This window comes from Pundamilia nyererei, unplaced genomic scaffold (assembly GCF_000239375.1).
Source record: "Pundamilia nyererei isolate P.nyererei 1_Seehausen unplaced genomic scaffold, PunNye1.0 scaffold00210, whole genome shotgun sequence".
NCBI classification, from domain to species: domain Eukaryota; kingdom Metazoa; phylum Chordata; class Actinopteri; order Cichliformes; family Cichlidae; genus Pundamilia; species Pundamilia nyererei.
The window spans coordinates 864044-885979 of record NW_005187611.1 but is presented as its reverse complement, the minus strand read 5'-3'; the positions used below and the strand labels follow the sequence as shown (position 1 = coordinate 885979).

The 21936-nt window shown below is 40.9% G+C and overlaps 2 protein-coding genes across 2 annotated transcripts in view; both read right to left on the bottom strand.

Annotated features, from left to right (window-relative positions):
• hdac6 (histone deacetylase 6) overlaps positions 1 to 7748 on the bottom strand; it is a 15470-nt gene extending 7722 nt beyond the window's left edge. Inside the window, exons 1-9 of the mRNA XM_005748008.1 lie at positions 7571 to 7748; positions 6319 to 6411; positions 5557 to 5685; positions 4900 to 4985; positions 3460 to 3544; positions 3309 to 3349; positions 2812 to 2908; positions 2593 to 2690; positions 2381 to 2485 (exon numbers count right to left, since the gene is read on the bottom strand). Of these exons, the coding sequence (XP_005748065.1) occupies positions 2381 to 2485; positions 2593 to 2690; positions 2812 to 2908; positions 3309 to 3349; positions 3460 to 3544; positions 4900 to 4985; positions 5557 to 5685; positions 6319 to 6390 (713 nt within the window). The 5' untranslated portion in view covers positions 6391 to 6411; positions 7571 to 7748. The remainder of the gene's footprint in view (positions 1 to 2380; positions 2486 to 2592; positions 2691 to 2811; positions 2909 to 3308; positions 3350 to 3459; positions 3545 to 4899; positions 4986 to 5556; positions 5686 to 6318; positions 6412 to 7570) is intronic.
• A 488-nt stretch (positions 7749 to 8236) lies between these two features.
• On the bottom strand, positions 8237 to 21437 carry cxxc1a (CXXC finger protein 1a). Its single transcript, XM_005747998.1, has 13 exons — positions 21246 to 21437; positions 21059 to 21159; positions 19132 to 19274; positions 18681 to 18836; positions 12771 to 12947; positions 12589 to 12690; positions 12301 to 12518; positions 11147 to 11354; positions 10949 to 11059; positions 10416 to 10465; positions 10240 to 10336; positions 9529 to 9681; positions 8237 to 9437 (listed from the first exon to the last, which is right to left on the bottom strand). Exons 1-13 carry the CDS (start codon positions 21308 to 21310, stop codon positions 9291 to 9293), a joined length of 1728 nt encoding a protein of 575 aa, XP_005748055.1. The 5' UTR covers positions 21311 to 21437; the 3' UTR covers positions 8237 to 9290.
• Between the last annotated feature and the right edge of the window lie 499 nt (positions 21438 to 21936).

Here is a 21936-nt window from a genome sequence, read left to right as displayed (position 1 = left end):
ACACACACACACACACACACACACACACACACACACACACACACACACACACAGAAACAAAATGTGAACACTGGGATTTTCAGAGTAAAGCTTGAAGCTACGTTTATTTCATTCTCATTAAACCCCCTCCTGGGGTAATTGAGAAATTATACAAACAAACCAACAAAGCACAGTGTTTTTTAATACACATAATCATTATAATGAAAAGTAAAAATACATAAATAAAATATCCATCAACAAATCACACATCCAAATACAGATACAATTTCTTTACCAAGTTTTGCAAGTTTACGCAGTATAACAATATCCTTAGTAATAAACAACTTTGCCATCTTATAGACATTTGGGCTCAACCTAAAATAGACAAGCAGATGTTTTTGTCTTTGCAACTAAAAACAACGACATTCAAATAAATAATTATACTCATCTCTGAGTTTTCCCAAGCTACAAAGTTCACATAAAAGTTTAATATATTTGACTCCATCAGATCTGCCCGTTACTACGACTAACACCACATCTAAACCTTGCTAAATAAAACAGAATAATCTAAACGACAAAAATTATTTTCCAGTTGGAATTCTCACTTAAATATTCTGTAATTAATATAAAGACTATTGTTAAACATTTCTCAATTCCAATTTTGTCTCAGAATATGAGATATCCTCATCTCAGTTACTGCTTTTATAACCTGTCATTCAATATTTTATGTTCCCATAAATTAGAAAATCCTTTATGATCAAATATTTGCTTTAACTTCAATATCCATGGCGACTTTAAAAAGGCCTTTATCATATAGATTTTTCAAAAAGCTAAACACGAGAAATGATCATTTATTCCTACTTCCGCTCAATAATCTACACCAGCAGCCAACCATCCTACATTCAATCTTTATTAAATTTAAATCCACCCAAATCTCCATATAAAACACAATTTGCTGCATTTTTATTCAACTTAAAAAGCTGCTTTAAAAATTTAACATGTAAAGCCCCACACCTCCAACCCATAGAGCGATACAGGTGAGACCAACTGTTCAAACTGTAACTGAGTTTCAACAGATAATCCTAGATCTCTAGCTTTAGTTAAAAACTACAGCTTGCTGCTTTTGTTTTTTAATAGCTATTGTCAAGTGTTTTGATGCACACTCCATCATCCAGGTAAGTAAATCCTTCACTTGGATGAGTGATAAAATGTTTCTCCCACTGAAAACGCTACGTCCAGATGAACAGAATCAACTTTTTGGACTTTTTTAAAGTGTTAGACCAAGATAAACATAACCGTTCACTCTTCATAATACAGAATTCCCAAATTAGACGTCACCTTTTGGGAAAATTCCTATTTTAGCTCTGTTTCCGATTCTGACAATATTCCAGTGTCATCTGCATACAGAAGGACAAAAAGTCTTAAACAGACCTCAACAGAAATGATAGTCCATTATAATATCTTTGTATACTCAAAATAATTTTAAAAGACTGCAAAGAGCAACTGTTCACTCTGTCAAACTCCTATATTACAATCAAACAATTTAGAATACAGATTTTGAGGCATCACGTGTGACTCAGCATTTTGGTATAAATTATTCACAACTGTAAAAATGTCTTCTATATATAACTGCTTCTTTCAACCAAATCAAAAGCTTTTTTGTAATCAATAAAACTCAACATGGTCACTTCTAATAATGCAGACATAAATTAATTACATTATGTAAAACAAATATATGATCAATTATTGTGTAACTCGCCCTACAGTCAGCTTGTTCAGAAAGCCCACTGCAGTTAAATAAGATGTCAACGCTCATTAATTATTGACGTAAACAATTTTCCAGTACAATTAAATACAATTGTCTGTACCGGTGTTAACACATTTACCCATATACAAAGGATGTATTCCAGCTTCTTCAAACAGGCCAAAGACCTACTTTATGGTCCTGAAAACTGGGTAATAATGGACCAAAGGCAACAATATGTAATCACATCCTGAAATAAATTAATCTGCGTGAGAATAAGGGCCCAACGTCATCAGTGAAACAACTTTAATCACTGATTTACGACATGAATTTTATTATTTAGCTTGTTTTCCTACAAGTCTTAAACATAATGTAAGAAAATTTAACATCTGCATCAAACCCATAGGAACAACAAGACCTTTTAAGTCCTTATTTTGTTTGATTTCAGGCTTTCAATGACCCACGGGGAGTTCGGAAAGAGGAGCTCCACCATCTGATGATGGTTTAGCTTTTTATAATTGATCTGCACTTTTAAAGAAAGTCTTTGCTACACCAAAACTCCAAAAGACCTGAGATGTTAAGACACAAAGCTACATACTAGCTCCCCAGATTGTCACACGTATACACAATGAAGGAAGACGAGTGTGTGTTACACACCTGCTGATGGCGTGCCTGGTCTGAGCGTATCGAGCTGCGATCGCCACGTTGTTGAAGATAGAGTAACCGTTGCACTCGTTGGCCTGAGCGTGATGACCTGGAGGTCTGAAAGAAGCGAGAGGCACGATATCGATCTGTTATTTCAGCGCTGTGTTCAGGTGTTCAAAGGAAAACACGGCGCTGCCCCGGGCAGGACGATCTGCTTCTCTTACCTGATGATGGCGAATCCGTTCTTGAGTTCAGAGGTCATGACCCGATCGACCAGCTGAAGCACTGCACCCACAGCTGTCACAGACACCTGGAAGGACTCCTGAAACACAAAAGATATTTAGTGCAAAATACAACTAACAACATCATGCTGTCCAGTTATCGATCATAAAGAACAAAATGAGCTTATTAAGAATTAACAAGATGTGTGTGTGTGTTCTTACTGGATGGAGGTAAATGGAATCATATTTGTTGGACAGAGTTTGGAGTTCAGCCAGTGTCATCGTCTGAGTCGACTTTATCAGGTCCACATAGTGTTTCCTGCAGCAGCACAAACACATGGCAGGTTTTATGCGCGAACACATTAAAACATAAACAGAAGACACTTTTTTTTTTTTTTTTTTTTTTTAAATGACATCAGAAACAGCAGTATGCGACATTACGTGATGGCAGAGCTTCAGTTCATCCTTTGTCATTTTTTTTTTTTTTTTTTTTAATAAATAGGACAGGGGGAATGAATGAGAGAAAGAGGGGGAGAGAGAGAAAGAAAACCAAAGGGGAGAAGAGACGGTGAGAAGGGGGGGGAAAAATAAACAACTCCTGGGTCACCTGTATGGAGAAAAAAAAAACAAACAAAAAAAACAAACAGAGGAGACAGCAAACAACAAAGAGCAACATAATAATAAACAGAAGACACTTTAACAGTGATCAGCAGACTCACATGTGAGCCAGCAGCAGCTCTTCCTCTGTAGCTTCTCTGGGCTAAAACACAAAAACACACGTCAGGATCACTTATCTATAAAACTCGACGAGGATGTAAGAGTAAGACTTTTATTAATATTCATCTCTGAGGAGCTCTTATTTAGCCTAACCTCAACTCTGATACAGAGAGGCAGCAGATCTTGTCTCTCCAGCTCCTTCATGATGGCTGTCACTCTGTCCGGACTCTCTGGATGGCTGAAAACAAAGTATTTCAAAGATAGATCAACAAAGACTTTATTAATCCCACACTGGGGAAATTCACTTGTTACAGTAGCACAAAAAGAAAATTTAATTATATTAATAATTATATATATATATTATATCGGATATATTAAAAAACTACAGAAATAGAAGAATAAATAAGAAAATTTTAGAATCACCTGCACTGATGGCTAAGCTAAGCTAGTTATTTCTCAGGACATAGTTATATTGTTACTTGTTACAGTTATTTGATATTATATTTTGCACTATCCTACTGTATATTACTGTATACTTGTATTCTGCTGTACATATTGTATATCTTATTCCTCTGCTCCTCTGTCTCTCTTGCTGCATTGAGCATGTGTATGACAAAAGAAATAAAGTTCTTCTTATCTTATCTTAAAAATGATGTACACAAAAGCCAAAACGCTTAAATAATTCAAAATGGATTAAATACTACACAAGAGTAATTTGTACTATCTACAAATGGTACTATATATAGAATATACATGCAAAGCTACTCTGGGAGAGTCCAAGAAAAACAGCATATAGCTAGAAATGAGCAGACAGACTCCCCTGTAGCATTAGCTCCATATGAACTAAAACAGAGGAGCTGTAACAGCTGATCTCCTTCTTCTATGATGCAAATATGATTGTGTTAAGCAGAACAGGAGCCCGCTTTGCATGAATTAAAAGTTAACAACAGTCTTTAGAGGAGAAGTACGAGGTGAAAAAAATGAAACTAACAAACAGGCTCATATTTAATTTAAATGATAAATTTTGCCCTGAAGGAAATCGCTGAGCTGCTGAATGATGGAGACCATCTGTGAATCTGAAAAAACATCCAGCTCTTAAATATTCATCATGGATTAGTCTCTGCATTATTCACTCCATTAATCAACTCGCTGTTTAGAAAACATGAGTTCCTGAGGATGCCAAACAGAGACACAAGTCAGTGAAACTTGGACACAGGGCAAAGAAAAGGAAGCTCAGGTAATCAGTTATGAGCAAAGATGCTGATTAACTTTCTCGTGAGGTCAGACTACAGCAGAAATCACAATTATTACTTATTAAACTTAATTCACTTATTGACAGCTTCAGTTTCAACAGTGTACCTGTAAACATAAACTAATGTTTCACTTAAAACAAAACAAAACAAAAACAACACAAATTGAACTGAACGTGCTGAAGCCTGGTGTGGACTGAATTTTGAAAGGAACCGAAACAAAATATAAAACAATAATCATTTAAACTCAATTATTGTCTTTTACTGATCAATGTTAGTCAAAAATGTAACTGTAATTAACATCTGATTTAACTGCACAGCTCCTGTCTGAGGTGCTGCTTACCTCGGGTCCCACTCGTTCTTATGGTGGGTGAAGATCTCCGAGTAAACGAGACCCGTTCCACTGGCTGCCGATCTGCTGGACAGATCCTACACACACACACACACACACACACACACACACACACACACACACACACACACACACACACACACACACACAGGAGAGATAATCAAATAAAACTTCATTTTTGATAAAATATGATAATGTGCTGTGTTTCAGGATGCCAGTATCAGGTATACCTCTAGCTTATGACTTGCAGAGACAGTCCTATTCACCCCCACCTATTACCACATGACAGTCTCACAGCAGGTCACACCAAACAAACAGTTTGCCTCTCACAGTTTCTGATGGAACTGGAGCAGACCCAGGACATGAGATGAAGTCTCTCAGCTGGGCTGAGAACGCTGTTGTGTCTCCTCATAAGAGCTTCTGGAGGCTTATATTATTTCATTACTTATCTCTACTTTATTATGGATGTCCATCTTTAGAGTTTGGCTTAAAACCTTGAAACACCTTCACAGGTGTAGCTGACACTGGTGGAAAGGTCAGAGATGGTCTGAGGTCCAGCACAGACATCTCACCTCTGTTCCAAACACTCTGCAGGGCCTGAGCTGCATGCTAACCTTTTCAAATATTAAACAGAGTGCAAAGTCTCACCAGTGTCTTCAATTTGCCACTCAGCTCCTCTTCTCGCTCCTCTCTGGTCCTCTCCATCCTTCCTCTCCTCTTCAGCTCCTGCAGGCTGTTTCCTCCTTTGTTCTCCTGTGTTCCCTCACTGCTGCCGACCTGCAAACATAAACAGGGGCAGCTGAAGCCCACCTCTCTGCTGCGACTGAAGCAAATTGATACGCTGTAGGGTTAAAGCACAAGTGCTCCAACAACAGCAAAGAACCAGAAGAAGAAGAGTTCAAATAACTAAAAGAGGAAAAGCTGAAGAAGAAGAAAAGGGTGGGCTGTTTCTGCCTGGTGTTACGAAAGCAGACTGATGACAGATCCAAACACTCAGGTGTTTACATGAAACTGAGTGCAGAATCGAAGTAGAGGCACGACAATCTGAGATAACAGTTCACCTCAGGTAAATGAATGATTGCCTCGCCCACTTTTACTCGTCAATAATTCATACTCAGCTAAAGCCAACCTGTAAACTTTAACGCATGCAGCATAAATAGTAACACTGACAAAAAGCGAGTTAAATCTGGAGCACGTCACCTCGAGCGTATCACTTTAATCCTAAAGAGGACCTATACTACTCATTTCTTCGTTCTCGAGTTATCGCATTCACAAACTTGAGTATCCACATTGTGCGTCCACCTAGCAGGGTGACGACAACACCCCGTCAGATTTTATGGCTGAGCGGCAAAAAGGTTTAAAAGGAGGTGAAGGTTAAAACCAGGTGTATCCCTGTGTCGGGTGACTGACCTGAGGGGACAGACGAGGGGATCTCCTAACTGGCTTCGGTCCATGCCCTGGAGGATCTGACCCCGACTGCATCACTGATCCACTCAGATCCACCTGAACCAAAAATAACAAAGACACATGAAGAAGAACCTTCACACCTGCGAGCCAGAACAAGCCTTGTTACAGAGGAGTCACGACTGTGTAATGTGTCAATGAGAATCCAAACTAATTAAACCCTTTAATTAACCTCAAATAGCACAGAGACAAGTACGCTGAAACTGAGAAGATTTTTTGTTTACTTAAATCTCTCTGCTCACTTTGAATTTGAGACTGAAGAGTTTCATCACCTTTTTTTTCTTTAACTACACTCTGTAAACATCTTGGAACTCAGGAGGTCAGTTGCAGAAGTTTAAAAAAAAAAAAGTTTCCCAGAGCCGGTCCCTGATGTAATCCCACTCCCACCTTGAACCCATCACTGTCACGCCACCCTCACATGCTTCCCCACTACTCTTGACTTCCTCATGCAGTTGCACAGTTCCTCTCTGGGTACCATATAATAAGCTTTCTCTAGATCCATGAAGACACAGTGAGGCTCCTTCTGGTTTTCTCTATACATCTCTATCAACACTCTCAAAGCAAACATCAAATCTGCTGAGCTCTTTCTCAGAATGATCCATACTGCTGCTCCTTATCCTAACTTCAACAGCTCTTTCCCATATCTTTATTCTCACACTCGTCCACTTTGTCTCTCTGTAGTTACTCAGCTCTGCACATCACCCTTGCTCTAGAAAATCTGTACCAGTACACTTCTTCTCCAGGTGTGATTGTGTTATAAGGAAGACGTTCTTTTAGCTTTTTTTCTTCCTACTTTCGCCAAGTCCTGGTCAATGCCATTCATTGGGTTTCTCTCTGTTATTATTGTTCACTTTAAAAAAAAAAAAAGAGTGCCTGAAAATGACTACCACCGTAATTTATGGATGTGTATATAGTTGAACTGAACTACGTTTATTGTTTTTCATATTTCTTCAGCATTATTTTATTTATAATTTAATTAATTTATATATTTTTAGAGATTTTCACATCTGTTACGTCTTCAGATTGATGCATAAATGCTTTTTCTAAGATCATGATCGTGGCCAACACCAGGACCGGTACACCGGGACCGGGGTCATCCTCTCTCGGTGTAAATAGTGAAGCAGCAGAAGCTGTTAGCCTCCTGCTAGCTTGTTCTTAGTATGAAACACCCAGACTGAGCGGATAAACTGGGACTCACAGTCAGCCGAAAACATCCACACCTTGAAACCGGGTCAAAATCCGTCTGAAGACCCGCTGCAGCCTCCGGAACCGGGACGACCAGGAAGTGTACTGTTTGTTTCCGAGCCGCTGAGCGCCAACCGTACACCGCTACCGTCTGAGGCGTATGACGTCACCGAGCAGCGCAGCCAAGGGTGTGGCGCGCGCCGGGACTTTTTTTTAAATGATTTAAAACTAAAAACCGTTAGAGATCGATGTCACGAGCTTTTCTCTTAATCTCTATAGATTCATATGTGCTTAAAACAAATAGCGTCTTCAAAATGTAGGTTATGTTTTACACTTTTCCTTTTTGCTGTTTCATTTTAATAATAATCCTATTATGTCTTACCTAATATAATACTGTGGCCCTTTATTCACACTAAAAATTACAATAATGTATAGGATTTTTCTTCTTCTGCCTAATAAAATAAAATAAAACTGAATTTAATTACAATAAACTCTGGATTACCTCAAATCTTTCTCATGGATGTTGCATATATTAAATTTTATTAGTCTATTAAAAAAACATGTTGGGTAGCCAGTTTAATGTTGTGATGCAGTTTAAAGTAAATTAGTGCAGCACTGGCATTCACTCTGAGAACAGAAAAGCTCAAAATCAGCACAAATAATGAGATATCAAACTTTATTGAAACATTTTGAACAAACAACAACATAATGATAACACTTTGGATAAAAAGAGATATAAAAAAACGAGACATCGAGATCGAAATGAAGGGTTTCCTCTCAGAGGGAAATTAAAGTCACACAGAAAAGTTTGACTTTTATCAATATACAACCAAGAGTTCTTTATCAGGACATTTCTTTTTATTTATTTAATTAATTAATTTCACTTGACTTCAGCTCTTTGTGCTTAAAATTTATTTCCTATGCTTACCCGATTGGCTGTTTATTCACTTAGACTGAAACAAGAGCCAATCAAGTCACAGAATCTATCTTTTTTTTGGCTAGCATTTGATTTTTTTTCTTCTATGCTTACTTTTTTTGATGATCCTATGGGGGAAAGTTTAAACTGATATTTACACAATTTTTATTTGAACTGCAACAGGCTCACATTGTAAAAAGAAACCAGGAGGAATGAGTTGTAACAAGATGACTTAGAGATTTATAAAATGTGTGCATCTTTAGTGAACATGTAGTGTTTCATCATCAACCTTAAGACACATTTCCAAAGCACAGCCACATTTCAGATTGGTCGGATGTGGGTAGTATAATACTTGTAGGTTAAACTGAATGAGAGCAGCTTTCCAGGACGAGGAGGACACATAAGCACCTCATGTAGACATCATGGCTCATTCAGGATCAAATGTGATCATATTTGTGTGTCCAGTCATCCCCAGCTTATTAAAACTAACAGTGAGGATACAACTGCCCACAAAGCTAAGCTGAGATCCAGCTTTCATGGCAGCGTTACCTAAGCAGAAGGTTTAGTTGAGTGTCCATCCATGAGCTCAGGTTTCCTACATTTGTAGTGTGAATATGAAATATAAAAACAGTTTGACTTCCTAAAATCAGATGAGGTCTGAGTTTGAATGAGGCTGGAGTCAGAATCAAATCTCTCTTGTTTTTTGTTCACTTGTGAATGAAACATTGCTCTGACTCACCTTCCCACAAATTTCCACAATAAAACTGCAAACGAGCGTTAAACTCATCCAGGAAAACGTCTGCCTGACGTCACCTGTCTACCTGTCCTTGGCAGAGCGCAGGTCGGTGGTGATTGGGTCGTGCTGGATGGTCTGGTGCAACATCAGAGCCAATAAACCGGCTCGGTTGGTCATGGCGGTCCTCAGATTCCTCTCCTGCTCGAATAGCTCGTCCAGTTTATACCACTGACAGAGACAAAGAGAGAGTTAGAAAAGTCCAGGTGTGTCTTAATGTTAATGACGAGGCACTAAATAAAGTTTGTATGAATAGAGATACCACTCGGACTCGCTCCAGGTCGACTTCGGCGCGGCGAAGTTTCTCCCAGCAGTAATGCTTGTTGCACTTCCTCTTAGACACCCGACAGAACTCACCGGTTGGCTCAAACACATCTTTGACCAGAGGACATCCGCACACCTCGTCTGCTGGGACCTGCAACAGGGAGTCAATAACAAAGAATCAGGAAAATGTCTGCTTGACTTTGAGTCCAGAGCCAGGACCAGAGTCAGCACCAGCTAGTCCAGAGTCAGGACCAGAGTCGGGATCAGCTAGTCCAGAGTCAGGACCAGAGTCGGGATCAGCTAGCTCAGACTGCCTGACTGTCTCCAGAGTCAGGACCAAAGACTCCAGAGTCAATAAAGCGTCAGAAACATGTGTGCCTGACTCTGAGTCTCTGAGCCCAAAGTCAGGACCAGCTAGTCCTGACTTTGTACTCTTCTCCAGACTCTGAGTCCAGACTCGGGACCACATGCCACATTAAAACTGTGCAGCATCCAATTTCTGATGTTATGTCCTTTAAAGACTTGAGACAGTAAGTTAACCTGAACAGAGACATGTTTTAAATATCCACAGCTGACAAGTTATGTAATTTTTGTATTTTGCTAAAATAAAATAAAAAAGTTCTTCATTGAGTTTAAGAAAGGGAGGAAAAGAGCAGCGGATTAAAGCCTTGATCGAGTCATAAGTTGTTTTCTGCAGACATAAACAAACCTTTGGATCTCTGGAGTGTTCAGGACATAAAACCTGCAGCCGCTTACAGTACGTCTTACTTTGAGGGTTGTAGACATCGCAGAATAACCTGGTGGCTCTGAGAGAGACAGAGAGAGATGAGACACAAACAGAGGAACGGGTAAAGACACGAGGGACGGACAGGTGCACGGTCTTACCCCTCTATGCGTGTTGGATACATGGAACCAAACGATGTTTGACTCTCATACTGTCGGACAAAGAAACAGAAAGATCAGATTAAACAGTTTTCCTTGGTGCCTACATTACCCACAATTTACCTCAGAACAGCTGACTGTCACGCCAGGGGATGTAAAACTAGCTGCTGTGCCATAACCACCATATGCCTGCTAATATTCTGACTTCATGTGCAGACTTAGACCAATGGTGTTAAAAGTGGAGGACCTCAGGGGTGCTAGGTTGCAGCAATAATCTTTTAGGGAGAACTTATTATCCTCATTTATTATTAAACTCCAGATGAGTAGCTCTTTTAAACAGAAGATTTGAACAGCAGCATTGGGTGAATTTGCTAAAGGTCATTTTTCCAGCTGTCACTGAATTTCACTGGTTTATTGTGGCCTTTGTTCCCACATCGCTGTTATTAATTTCCTGTTTGATCACCTCATTAAGGCAGCTGTAATTCATATCCAGTACAGACCCCAGGTGGACACACTTCCTGTTTTTTTAAGCTAACCTTAGCGTAGCATCGCTCCATATGACGCAGAGCCACCTTCGGATTGACGGGGTGACTGCAGGAAACACAGAAGATCTGAAAGTCTGTGTCGTCACCGTCACCCTCAGTCACCTGCAGAGACAAACAGAGAGAGGAGACTAACTAACAGCTGATCACACTAACAGCGGAGTGCACTGGGTGGCTGCGGTTGCCACAGACCTCCTCGTGCTGTTGGACTTGCTGAAGTTTGGCGTTGGCGATGATGCCTTCTAGCTCATGGAAGCGTTTCTCCATCAGCGTGAGACGCATCCTCGCCGCCTGCTGCTCTTTCCTGATCCGCTCCAGCTGTCTGCGTCCAATCTCCTCGGCAATGCAGGGACTCTGCTGCCACTGCTGGATCCTCTGAGGCAGGATCTCATAGATGCGACTGAGAGACAGAGACGAGGCGTCAAAGAACCAACAGATTTCAGAAACATGTACTGGTTCTGAGAAACCAAATTACACCAAGTTAACAGACAATGTCATGTTTGCTTTCTGCATAAGTTTGAGGTCCTGGGTGAAACCCCAGAGTACACAGTAATAAGGTGTACACGGCACCTAATACACGGCACGAGAAGTGCTGGCACAAATCACATTTTGGTGCCATGTCGGGTGGTCGTGCACAATTTTGGCGGTTTTTACCACCAATCTTTTTTACCCGCAGAAGCACAGAATATCGGATTATACAGCAAGGAGATGCTGCAACAGCTTCATGAGACCCTGGAGAAAACCTTGGAGAAAAAAATCTTGGCAGTTTCTTCCCTTTTGGTTTAACTTCTCCTCTTCAATCAGGGATGATCCAGAGGTTTTCTCTGAATAGCAACACCTATCATTTACTACAGCTGTATCTGTGACGATATCACCACCAAAACCAAAGCGGTGAGCATAATATGCTCTCGAATAGTCAGATCTATGCTAAGCAGCTGAGCTGGATGCTGTTAGAAACTGTGTGAGAAGAATGGGAAGCCAGTCAAATTCACATTAGGCAAGTCCTCTCACCTTCTCAGAGCTGCTGCACGGCAAAGTGACTGACCAGAAAAAAACAATCAATGGCGGAAATGGACGTGTTTCACCTCTGGAAAGATGACCAAAAGTTTTGTATTTCAGAAATAACCTGCCAGTTTGTGTTTGGAACAAATAGTATGCACTTCTTTTTTCACGTGTAAAAAGGGTTAATGGACTCAACGGTCCAATTAGATATGGCAGCTGACTTGATACAAACTTTCTAAATTCAGCATAGAACTGCTGAATTTAGAAACTGCTGAATTCTCTGGCGGGCTTGCCGTGTCAGCCGTGTCGTGTTCACATGAACATTTAGATGATCTCAGACTCACTTGGCGGCGAGCTTCATGCCGCACTCCTCGGAGCAGTACTTGGAGTTGGCCCTCGCCGGCTCGATGCATCCTGGACCCAGACACTGCCTCAAAGCTCCGCCTACTTCTTTTACTCCACCCTCTCCCGCTCGCTCACTGTGCCGCACACGCTCTCTGTGACGCTGCTTCACTTTGTGGCGCCGAGGCTTTGCCTCCTCTTTAGGAACAGACACGGACTTCTGCACGAGGACGGGTGTGTTAGTGACATCATCAGTGACATCTGTGGTCAGGTGATCTAACCGCTCTCACCTTCTTCTCCGGCTTCTTCTCGTGTCTCTTCACGTGTTTCACCTTCACCGCCTTCTTCCTCAGAGAGTCGGACTGAGCATCATCCTCTTCACTGTGCCACACCTGCAACAAGAAGACGTGTCACGCACACAGAAAGTGCCTGCCTGGCAGCTGATTGGTTGGAAACACCTGCACACACTGACCAGGTCTCTGTATCCGGCAGCTTTGTATTGCTCGTACAGCTCCAGCTCACTCTCACTGAAACCCTCCTCCTCGTCATCTTCCTCCTCTTCAGTGTGATGCCCCGGCCCTTTTCTCGACAGGCTCCGCCCCCTGGCACCGCTGCGACTCATCTCCTCATCCTTGACCCGAAGCATCTTCTGCTCAGAGAACATATGCAGAGTAAACAGCATCATTAGTACAGCAATGACGGACATCTCTCGCCGATCTTTAACAATCAGGGCGAGTTAGCAGTTCACCATCAATTTGAATCCCTTGTTAAAGGTGACACATTATGCCTTTCTTGTCATATATACCTGTATTTATAAAGTATTTTTCTTACCGACTACTCAAAGCCCAGGAATCACTTGCCAACCAGTCTAAGAATACACATTTTTCCCTTGCTATGAGTGCTTGTATCAAGTCCAACATGTTGGACCACTCACAAACATTACATGCATGATGTCATGCGAGAAACGTCTAAAGCTAGAACAAAAGTATGGAGCGGGAAACAACCATCCTCCACTCTAAAAAGCCCCATCGCTACGGTAACCAGAGACAAAGATCCAGAACTTTAATCTCACAGTTGTAATCGATACACTGACTGATGTCAATGTGTAACTCTTTTCATCTTACTGACGGATCAAAGCGCTTTAATGTTTTACTCAAAGAATCTGAAAACTGTAGGAGAACTGTGTAACAGCAAAGATGGTGGGAGAAGAATGCATTTCAGGGTCAAAGTCGGAAAACTTTTAGCAGCTTCTTTAAAATCAGGTTTGAATAATGATTTTATAGAAGCTTTAAAAAAAATCCAGGTTACTTGTGAAATATATAATTTATTTATATAATTCTTCAAGAGAACTGTTCAAATAAATGCCCAGAGGGATTTTGAGATGACTGCCAAGTGCAGAGATCTGCTCCTAGATTAGACCCGGGCATCGCATGGACCAGCAGCCACGTGTGCCATCAAAGGGAAATGGGATTCAAATTTTAAATAATTAAATAATCATGTAGTTTGTGCCATTTAAACCACCAAACAGTCTTTGATCAACTCTCCATTAGATAATGCCTTAATGATTTTTTTTTGTTTTTACAGTTTTGTGGGAAACTATAACACAACTTTGGTGCTTTTATTTTGAAGGCAAAAAAAAAGAATTTACATATGTTAGTGTATGCAAGCAAATGCAGCTTTGCTGTAAATGCACTGGACGTTTATGAGATACGTGAGTTTACTCTCCCTGAAAGAGTTCAACTCACATAAAAAAAAATAAAGGTTCATACAGAATGTCGAGTTTTTAACGAGACATGGACGTGCAAGTATTGATTTAATAAAGTCGAAGGTTCTTATTTTGTTGAGAGCAGATTGATGAGTTAAAAGATTACAGTTTGATTCATCATTAGAAGACTAAACATGCAGAGAAATACGAGAATATGACTGATGCAGACCGGGAATAGACATCTAAATCTTTGCTAGTAAACCTTCAAAAGCAACAAGGTCTTTTTAACCAAGCTTTACACATCCAGGGACGGAGAAGTCAACACAAGCTTTGTGATTTCCTGCAGAATCACAAAAAACGCAAGGCCACACTCTGATGGGGACTTCATCACCAATAGAATGAGGGGAAAAAAGCATTCAAAGCATTTGAAAATGTGCTCCTCTCCAGATGAACCATAACAACACAGATCATCTGGAGCTTTATCTGAAAAACAAAGCGAACTATTTAGAGTTTTTTCCTCCTTGGGTCTGGGCGAGAGCTGTGATGACTGTGACACAGCACAGTCACTCATCTTTGTCCATGGGATAAGGACAGAGTTTGAGACTACAGACGAGCTGGAAGCAATGCACTCGACAGGAACTCTGACAGGGAGTGTTTTTTCCCACACAGGTAACTACACGCTTGGATAGGCTGAAATGGAACAAGCTGGAAGGTGTGGATGCGAGACAGAGTGACTGAAATTGGCATTTCTGCAGTGCAGTACACACCACCAGGTGTTGAGTAACCAGCACTAAAAATTAACCATGCTGCTAATGTGTTAACCAAAATAGTTAACTACATCAGGGCAGGCGCACTGAACCACAGACAGGCAGTTGCACTTTAAGAGCAGCATAAGGCTAAACATAGTGATATAAGCTACCGCATCGCTATCAGGTGGCTCAGCCTGGGCAAAGGGCAAAAAAGAGGGTTTTGTGAAAAGAAAGGACACTCCAGAGCTCTCAGACACAGAACATAAGGCAGATCTTGAATTTGCTGTTGACATGTATGCATGAATGGACTAAATACAGCACTGTAAGGCAGGGGCCTGTTTACACATACAATGTACAGGCCGATGAAGGCTTTCATAAAAAAGTTTCTCATCAGAGACATGCCAACAGTGAAAGAAGCCATAACATCAGCTTATCGCTTCAGATGGTACTCATGTATGTTAGGAGTCCTGCATGATGAGTTTTCAAGGCAATCTGAAGACTTCAAAACAGTTACGAGTGAATTGTCCTCAGCTGCAGTGTTGATCATGCATCCAGTGAACTCAGTGACCTGCAGTCTGATTCGCTGCTAGCAGAGCACTTCAAGTCAGATTTTTATTCTTCTCTCAAAGAGGAGAACTTTGCACACATAAGGACACATACTCAGAAGATGTTAGCTCTCTTAAAGCTAAGATCCACCTTTAAATGTAAACAAACATTTTCACTGAGGAAGCTTAACAAATCCTGATACAGATGCTCTCAGCAACAGTCACCTGTCTGCCGTGCTTTGCATTCCCAGCTCAGACATTGAACCAAACTTTGAAATCAACTGGTCAAGCTTAAAAAGGCTAGAGTTCTCTCACCGAAGAACAGAAAAAACCTGAAAATCTGCAGATGAAATAATTAAACTACAGGAAAAACAGCAACAACTTTGCATATCTTTGAAATTCTCTGGTTTCTCATGTGGCCACTTGGGGAAATGATTTGCCCACCTGCTCCAGAATGAATCCTCAGATCTACAGTGACTATAAGATTGTAGATGCATCACCCCTAAAGCAAAGAAGCCCAACAACAGAAAAACCAGGAAATACGAACCATTTATGTGAAATAAAAATTCTGTAATATTCATCCTCTAACTAGATGCAACATGGAAATCAAAGATGAATTCTGCTGCATCATTTCCACATTTAAAGGGAACTTTTCTAGCAGTTACCAAAGTACTGCAGTATACATTTCACCTGTTTGATTAACATTTTAGGAAACTACAAAACTCTGATGTGCATATTTGATTTGTTCTGTCATTGATTTAAATAACCAGCATTAACTACCTTTTGTCAGAGTTACCTGTGTGCTGCTCCAGTCCTTCCTGGTTGAACAAAACAGGAAATAGAGGGTGGAGCTGGTTAAAATGCAGAGGGGTAGCAAATGGACCAAACCACTCGCTGTGACAGCACGGGGGGTGGGGGATCTGTGTACCGAGTTTAGTTATTGTCTCTGTGGTTTTTCCCCTTTGTGTTTAATAGGCGTTCCTTTGCTGCGTTCAGTCCTCGCTCTTCTGGTTAGACCAGTTCTTCTTTTGTTATCTTTTTCTGAGCAGTGCTCTGTTCAGCTGACCTTCTTTATGGACACAGCTATTTGCTAACCTCGACTTTTTCCTTCCTTTGTTGTTTTAATGTGACTTTGTGATCGCCTGGGTTAAATAAACACCCAGCTTGCAGCTGAACTACCTGTGTCTGTAGTTTGACTGAAAGTCTCCAACATTTTTTGTCTTTTTCTCCCTCAAGTCTTAAAAAAAAGAACTGGATCAATTTCCTACCACAACTTGAACCTGAAAAAAAGACGCTTTAAAAGGTTCTTGAAACCATGAAATCATTTACAAGGTTTTGCATTTGCCCTGACTTTACAGTTTCAGTTATACAGTGTACCTTGAACTCTTGAACCTCTTTTAAATGTGTCATTCCTCTGCTACCCTGTGCTGGTCAGTGTTTACGGCCTGACTCACTCATTTACAAAGCAAATATGAAGGATCGCTGCTGCCAAGACTGCGTGCAGCCAAAGCTCAGCAACATGACGATTCATCAGTCCCAGTCAGGCTGCAGTAATGTATTTACTATGGTGGGCCAAGAGTGCCAAAATGAATTAATCAAATACATCAGTAAATAATTAATTAAATATGTCAATAATTAATGACAATTAGAAATGATTAATTAACGGATTAATTGTGACAGCAATTACTTAGATAAATACATAATTAATTAAATATGTATTTAATTAATTTTAATTAAAAATTAAAAATCTTTGCATTGCAAAGGAGCAGGTGCAATATAAGGTACAATGTAATCTTTGGTAGTGCACATTGAGTAAGAGGTTGGTTGCATTATTATAATAAATTATATTAATTAGACCTGCTATTAATTATGATAAAGACGGTTCATAAATAGAATATTTAAAAGTAACAAATTAAAATTGAATGAATTATGTATATATTTACTTAATATATGATACATTTAAAAAGTTAGTTAACCCTTTAAGACCTACCATAGAACCAAGTCCGCCAGAGCTTACTTTATATTTTTACATGCTGTGGAGCCATTTTTGGGAGCATTTCAAGTTGCTATACATCAATACAACTGTTATAGCCCATATTTTAATAATATGTATCCATTAAGTCCATAGTAACTACATTAATTGCAAAAAAGTGCAATAAACTACAAAAAAATTGAAAATCGTTTTTGGGGTTTTTTTTACATATATTTCTACTTGGAGAAATTTAAGAGGTTTATCCCTCAAAACTTTAAATACAAAAAAGTTGCAAAAAATAGTTTACAACAGGAAATTTATTTTGAGTGTCTTCATAGTTTTATTTTTGAACTACACCAATTTTTATATACTGCAGGAAAAACGAAAAACAATCCTATGATGCAAATTTGCAAAGAAAGCAGCAGGTGCATCAAAATAAACTATTTCCAGCTGTGCAATTCGAGTTCTAAGCATCCCAGAAACTATTCAGAAAAGCATAAAGTCAAACATGACTTATAAAAACACCAGTATAGGCTCTTAAGGCCTACAAGTAAAAAACTAAATTTTCCGCGAAAATGACGTCACTTCCGGTTTCGGGCAGGAAATGGTGGACATGCGATCGTTCACGCTGACGTCTGTTTCAATGTGGGAAATGTTATGAACAGCTGATCGGATCGGCGAAGCGTGTTTCTGGAATATTATGTTTTTGTTCCTGCAAGCGCTTTTTATGCAATTTTTGCAAAGCTTTATGTGGAAGGAAACCGTGACCGAGGACAAGCTGATGGCATCAGATGTAAGTACAACTCCTCCGGTTTCATATGCAAAAACAATTTTTTGCGCTAGCTTACGCGGTTGCAGTGCTACCGGGATTTAAAAATAGTTACGCAAAAAAGAGCGTGCCCGCTCCGACCGGCTTCAAAGGGTGGAGTTCTTTAAGTCATTTTGGCACTTGTGGCCCTTCATAAGAAAGTAACCAGCTATGTTATTAGTATTCTGCAATTAGACAAATAAATGTAATGAAACTGTCTACTGGTGACCTGCTGTGGTTTTGACTGTTAAATTTTCTCATGTATGAGCACCGGCTGTAGCGCTGTGAAGACATGACATGTGTAAGTGTAAAACAAAGCGCGCACACACACACGTACACAAATATGGAGCAGTTTAATCCTGATGTATCTATTGTTACCCGAATGAGCTTTAAAACATGACGTCTTCCCCCTGAACAGCACATTTAAACAGACACTAACAGTTCCAGATATATCACGGTCCAAGAAGATGCAACTGGGATACGGCAGGAGCAGACGAACTGTCTGCCTCAGTTTCAGGGATTTTTATTTCCCTCCACTTGCACATTTTCACTGTAACATTTTAACAGCATTCATTATTATGACAATGAGGTTTATTCACGTACCCGGGCTCGGACCTCACACTGCCGGAGGCGGCACTTCTGTCTGATTTTGTTCGGGCCTCCAAACTTCTTCATGTCTTTACAGAAGTCGCACTGAGCGCAGTCCTCCGTCCTCAGGCAGGCGTCACACTCTCCACACATCCTCGCCGAACGCTTGATCTGGAAAAACGAACAAGGTATGAACGGCATCGACACTCCAAGTCTCCCGCGAAAACCCGGATTGTGGCTGGAGCCTCATCCTAAGCACTTAAAGGACTTAAAAGTTTGAAAATTCATATGTAAGAGCAGCTAAAATTGTCAGCTGATGGATACAGAAAGAAAGAAGTTGAAGGTTAAGATACTTGAACTAGTAGCAGGTAAAAGTTAGTTTGACCCTCTGAGGTGTAAGTCAGCCTAACCCCAGCCTGAGCAGTTAAAGTGCTGGCTGAACTGTGTCATGTGATCTCTTGGGTACCTGTGAGCCCCGCCTCTTGTCAGTCTTCTGCTGGGGGGTGGAGCTTCCATCTCCATCAGTTTTATCATCTCTCTCTGGCTCCGACTCTCTCTCCTCCTTCATCTTCTTCTGACGGTATTTAATCTCCAGCGATGAGTCTCTGTCTGCAGACAACACAACGCACAGATCACAGCTTTAACACCTGAAGAGGACCAACTGTGCTCTTCAACAGCTCGAGGTTTTTATTCTGAGACTAGAGAAACATTACAGGATTTATAGTTTAAAAACCTCCTTCACGTTAAAGTGGCTCTTTTGATCAGCTTGTCCTGTACAAACCAGTTTTTCTCATCTGTGGAACATTGGCCATCTCAAATACACTGCAAAAGTCATAGGAGACACAATAGATGTCAATGGGAGAAAAAATTATGGTGCTGGATATCTGATAAAACTGGGTAATGTGTAAGGAAAAAAGGATTGGGGGGGGGGGTGTCCTCTCAGATCTGGACCCGGACATCACTGATCTCCTGGACAGTCTGAAGTGCAACCTGGCAGATGGGCAGAAGCATGATGTCCCAGAGGCATCCTAATGGATTTATGTCAGTCAAATATAGGGACAGTCAATGGTATCAATTCATTCATCCTCCTGGAGCTGCCTGCATGCTCTCACCACATGAGGTTGGGCATTGTCGTGCAGTAAGAGGAACCCAGGATCCCCTGCACCACTGTAGGATCTGACAGTGGGTCCAAGGATTTAATGGCCTGTAGAGGTCTGTGCATCCCTCCATGGATAAGACTCCACAGACCATCACTGATAAGCAGTGAGTGCAGGAGCCTCAGACATTGACACCAGTGCTCTACAGGAGGTCATTTTGTAGCTCTGATAGTGCCCATCCTGTTCCTCCGTGCACAAAGGAGCAGATACCGGTGCTGCTGATGGGTTTCTAGTCCCTATCCAGCTCTCTGAGAGTCACTGTAAGTCTCCTGGAATCTCCTCCATGCTCCTGAGACTGTGCTGGGAGTCACAGCAGACCTTCTGGCAATGGCACGTATTAAATGTGCAACTTCTGTAGGGTCCAGATTAGGGCTGTGCGATACGACCAAAATCTCATATCCCAATATAAGACATTTATTGTCCCAACAACGAGATTTATCACAAAAATTTTACATTTTCTGTCAATTCTGTGAACTGGGCAACTCGACTTGCGTGAAGAGTTTTCAGCTGGGCGTCGTGTGCCTGGAGTCAAGTTTTCTTTGTGAGTATTTATTACTCGTGCTGCGGGGAAAGCCTGTTCTAAGGTTTATTTTTTTAGCGTCTCATCTGTAAACACTCTGCATACTATTTCACATGATTCAGTTTATTTTGAAAAATCTCAACAGGATCTTCAGCTTTATTGTGAAAGGTCTATGTGGAAAATAAACAAGCGGATGGCGGAGCCATCGTTGTTGGTAACGACAATGCATAAAAACAGTGGCTTGTCCGTCTGTAGTGTGGTTATATGAAAATATAAGAGAAAGAGAGAACTTTAAGAAATTCTACAGTGACCATCAAAACGATTAAAAAATATTGCCATAAACTGTTTATTTTGGGACACCACGGAACAAACGATAGCTCCTCTAGTGCACCTGTTGTTAGTTTCATTAGTTTCTTAGTTGCCCCTTGGGGATAAATAAAGTCTCTCTGATTCTGATTAACACCAGAGCAGCTGAAACTGATTCACGACCTCTTCTGCTCCTTAAGTGACCACATCCATATCCCAGATGCTAAACCTTTGAGCAGTGTATATATGACACAAAATGAGAAAAACTATAAAAAAATCCCCTTTAAGCTAGTTTAAAGAGGATTTCTGTAAATGAATTCAGTCTTAAAGCAAATATTCAGAGGTCTATTTTTATCAGTGGACTGATACACATTATGTTTTCTTCCAGCTCAGAGAGGAGGGACACTGACTTCTGCAGGGCGGGCAGTACCACACTCTGATGGCTTTGGCTGCCTTCTCCGAAACTCCAATACAGTCTCCATGAAACCACTCCGTGCAGCTGTCGCACCCTCTGACGGACACACAGACAGACAGGTTAGGGTTAACAGCTGTGTTTGTTTGTTTATTGTTTACAGATAAATAAATAAAATGTGTTACATCATGAAGCAGTTGATATCTGGTTTCCTGCAGACACAGTAAACCGGAGCGCTCATGGTGTCCATGGGAAATCTGCCCCGTCCTCCTCCTCCGTCACCTTCTTCACCTCCCTCCACTTTTCCTCCTCTTCCTCCCCCCTCCTCCCCTTCCTCCCCCTCCTCCTCATCCGGGGCTCGCTCTGCTCCTGCAGCCTCTTCAGACTGACAAACAAACAAGAAACACACAAACCTGAAAAGAGTTCATCATCAGAGATCTCACTCGGTTTTACTACAAAGAGGATTCGTCTTCTGTGTTCATCGCGAAAGACCAGCAACAGCAGCACCAACACAAACTGGAGTAGCCCACGTTACTGGTTGGTCCACATTATTCTGACGGTGCCCCCCCTCAGAGCATCGCAGCCTGCAGAGCTGTGTGTGGCACCAGCAGACTGCTCTGTGTTGTGCTTACCTGAGCAGATTATCCAGAGTCTTTTTTGGCTTCCTGGCTTCAAACAGGCTAAACTTTATTAATATAAGACATATTTTCCAGCCTTACTGACCAAAGTACCCACATCCTTTAGCCCTTTTAATACTATATTACAGTACAGTGCTTTTCCTGTAACACTCATACCACTGGGTTGTCTGCAGCAGCTGTTAGTCTGCACTACAAACCCTAAAAAGTGAAATGTAAATAAAAACAGAATGCAATGACT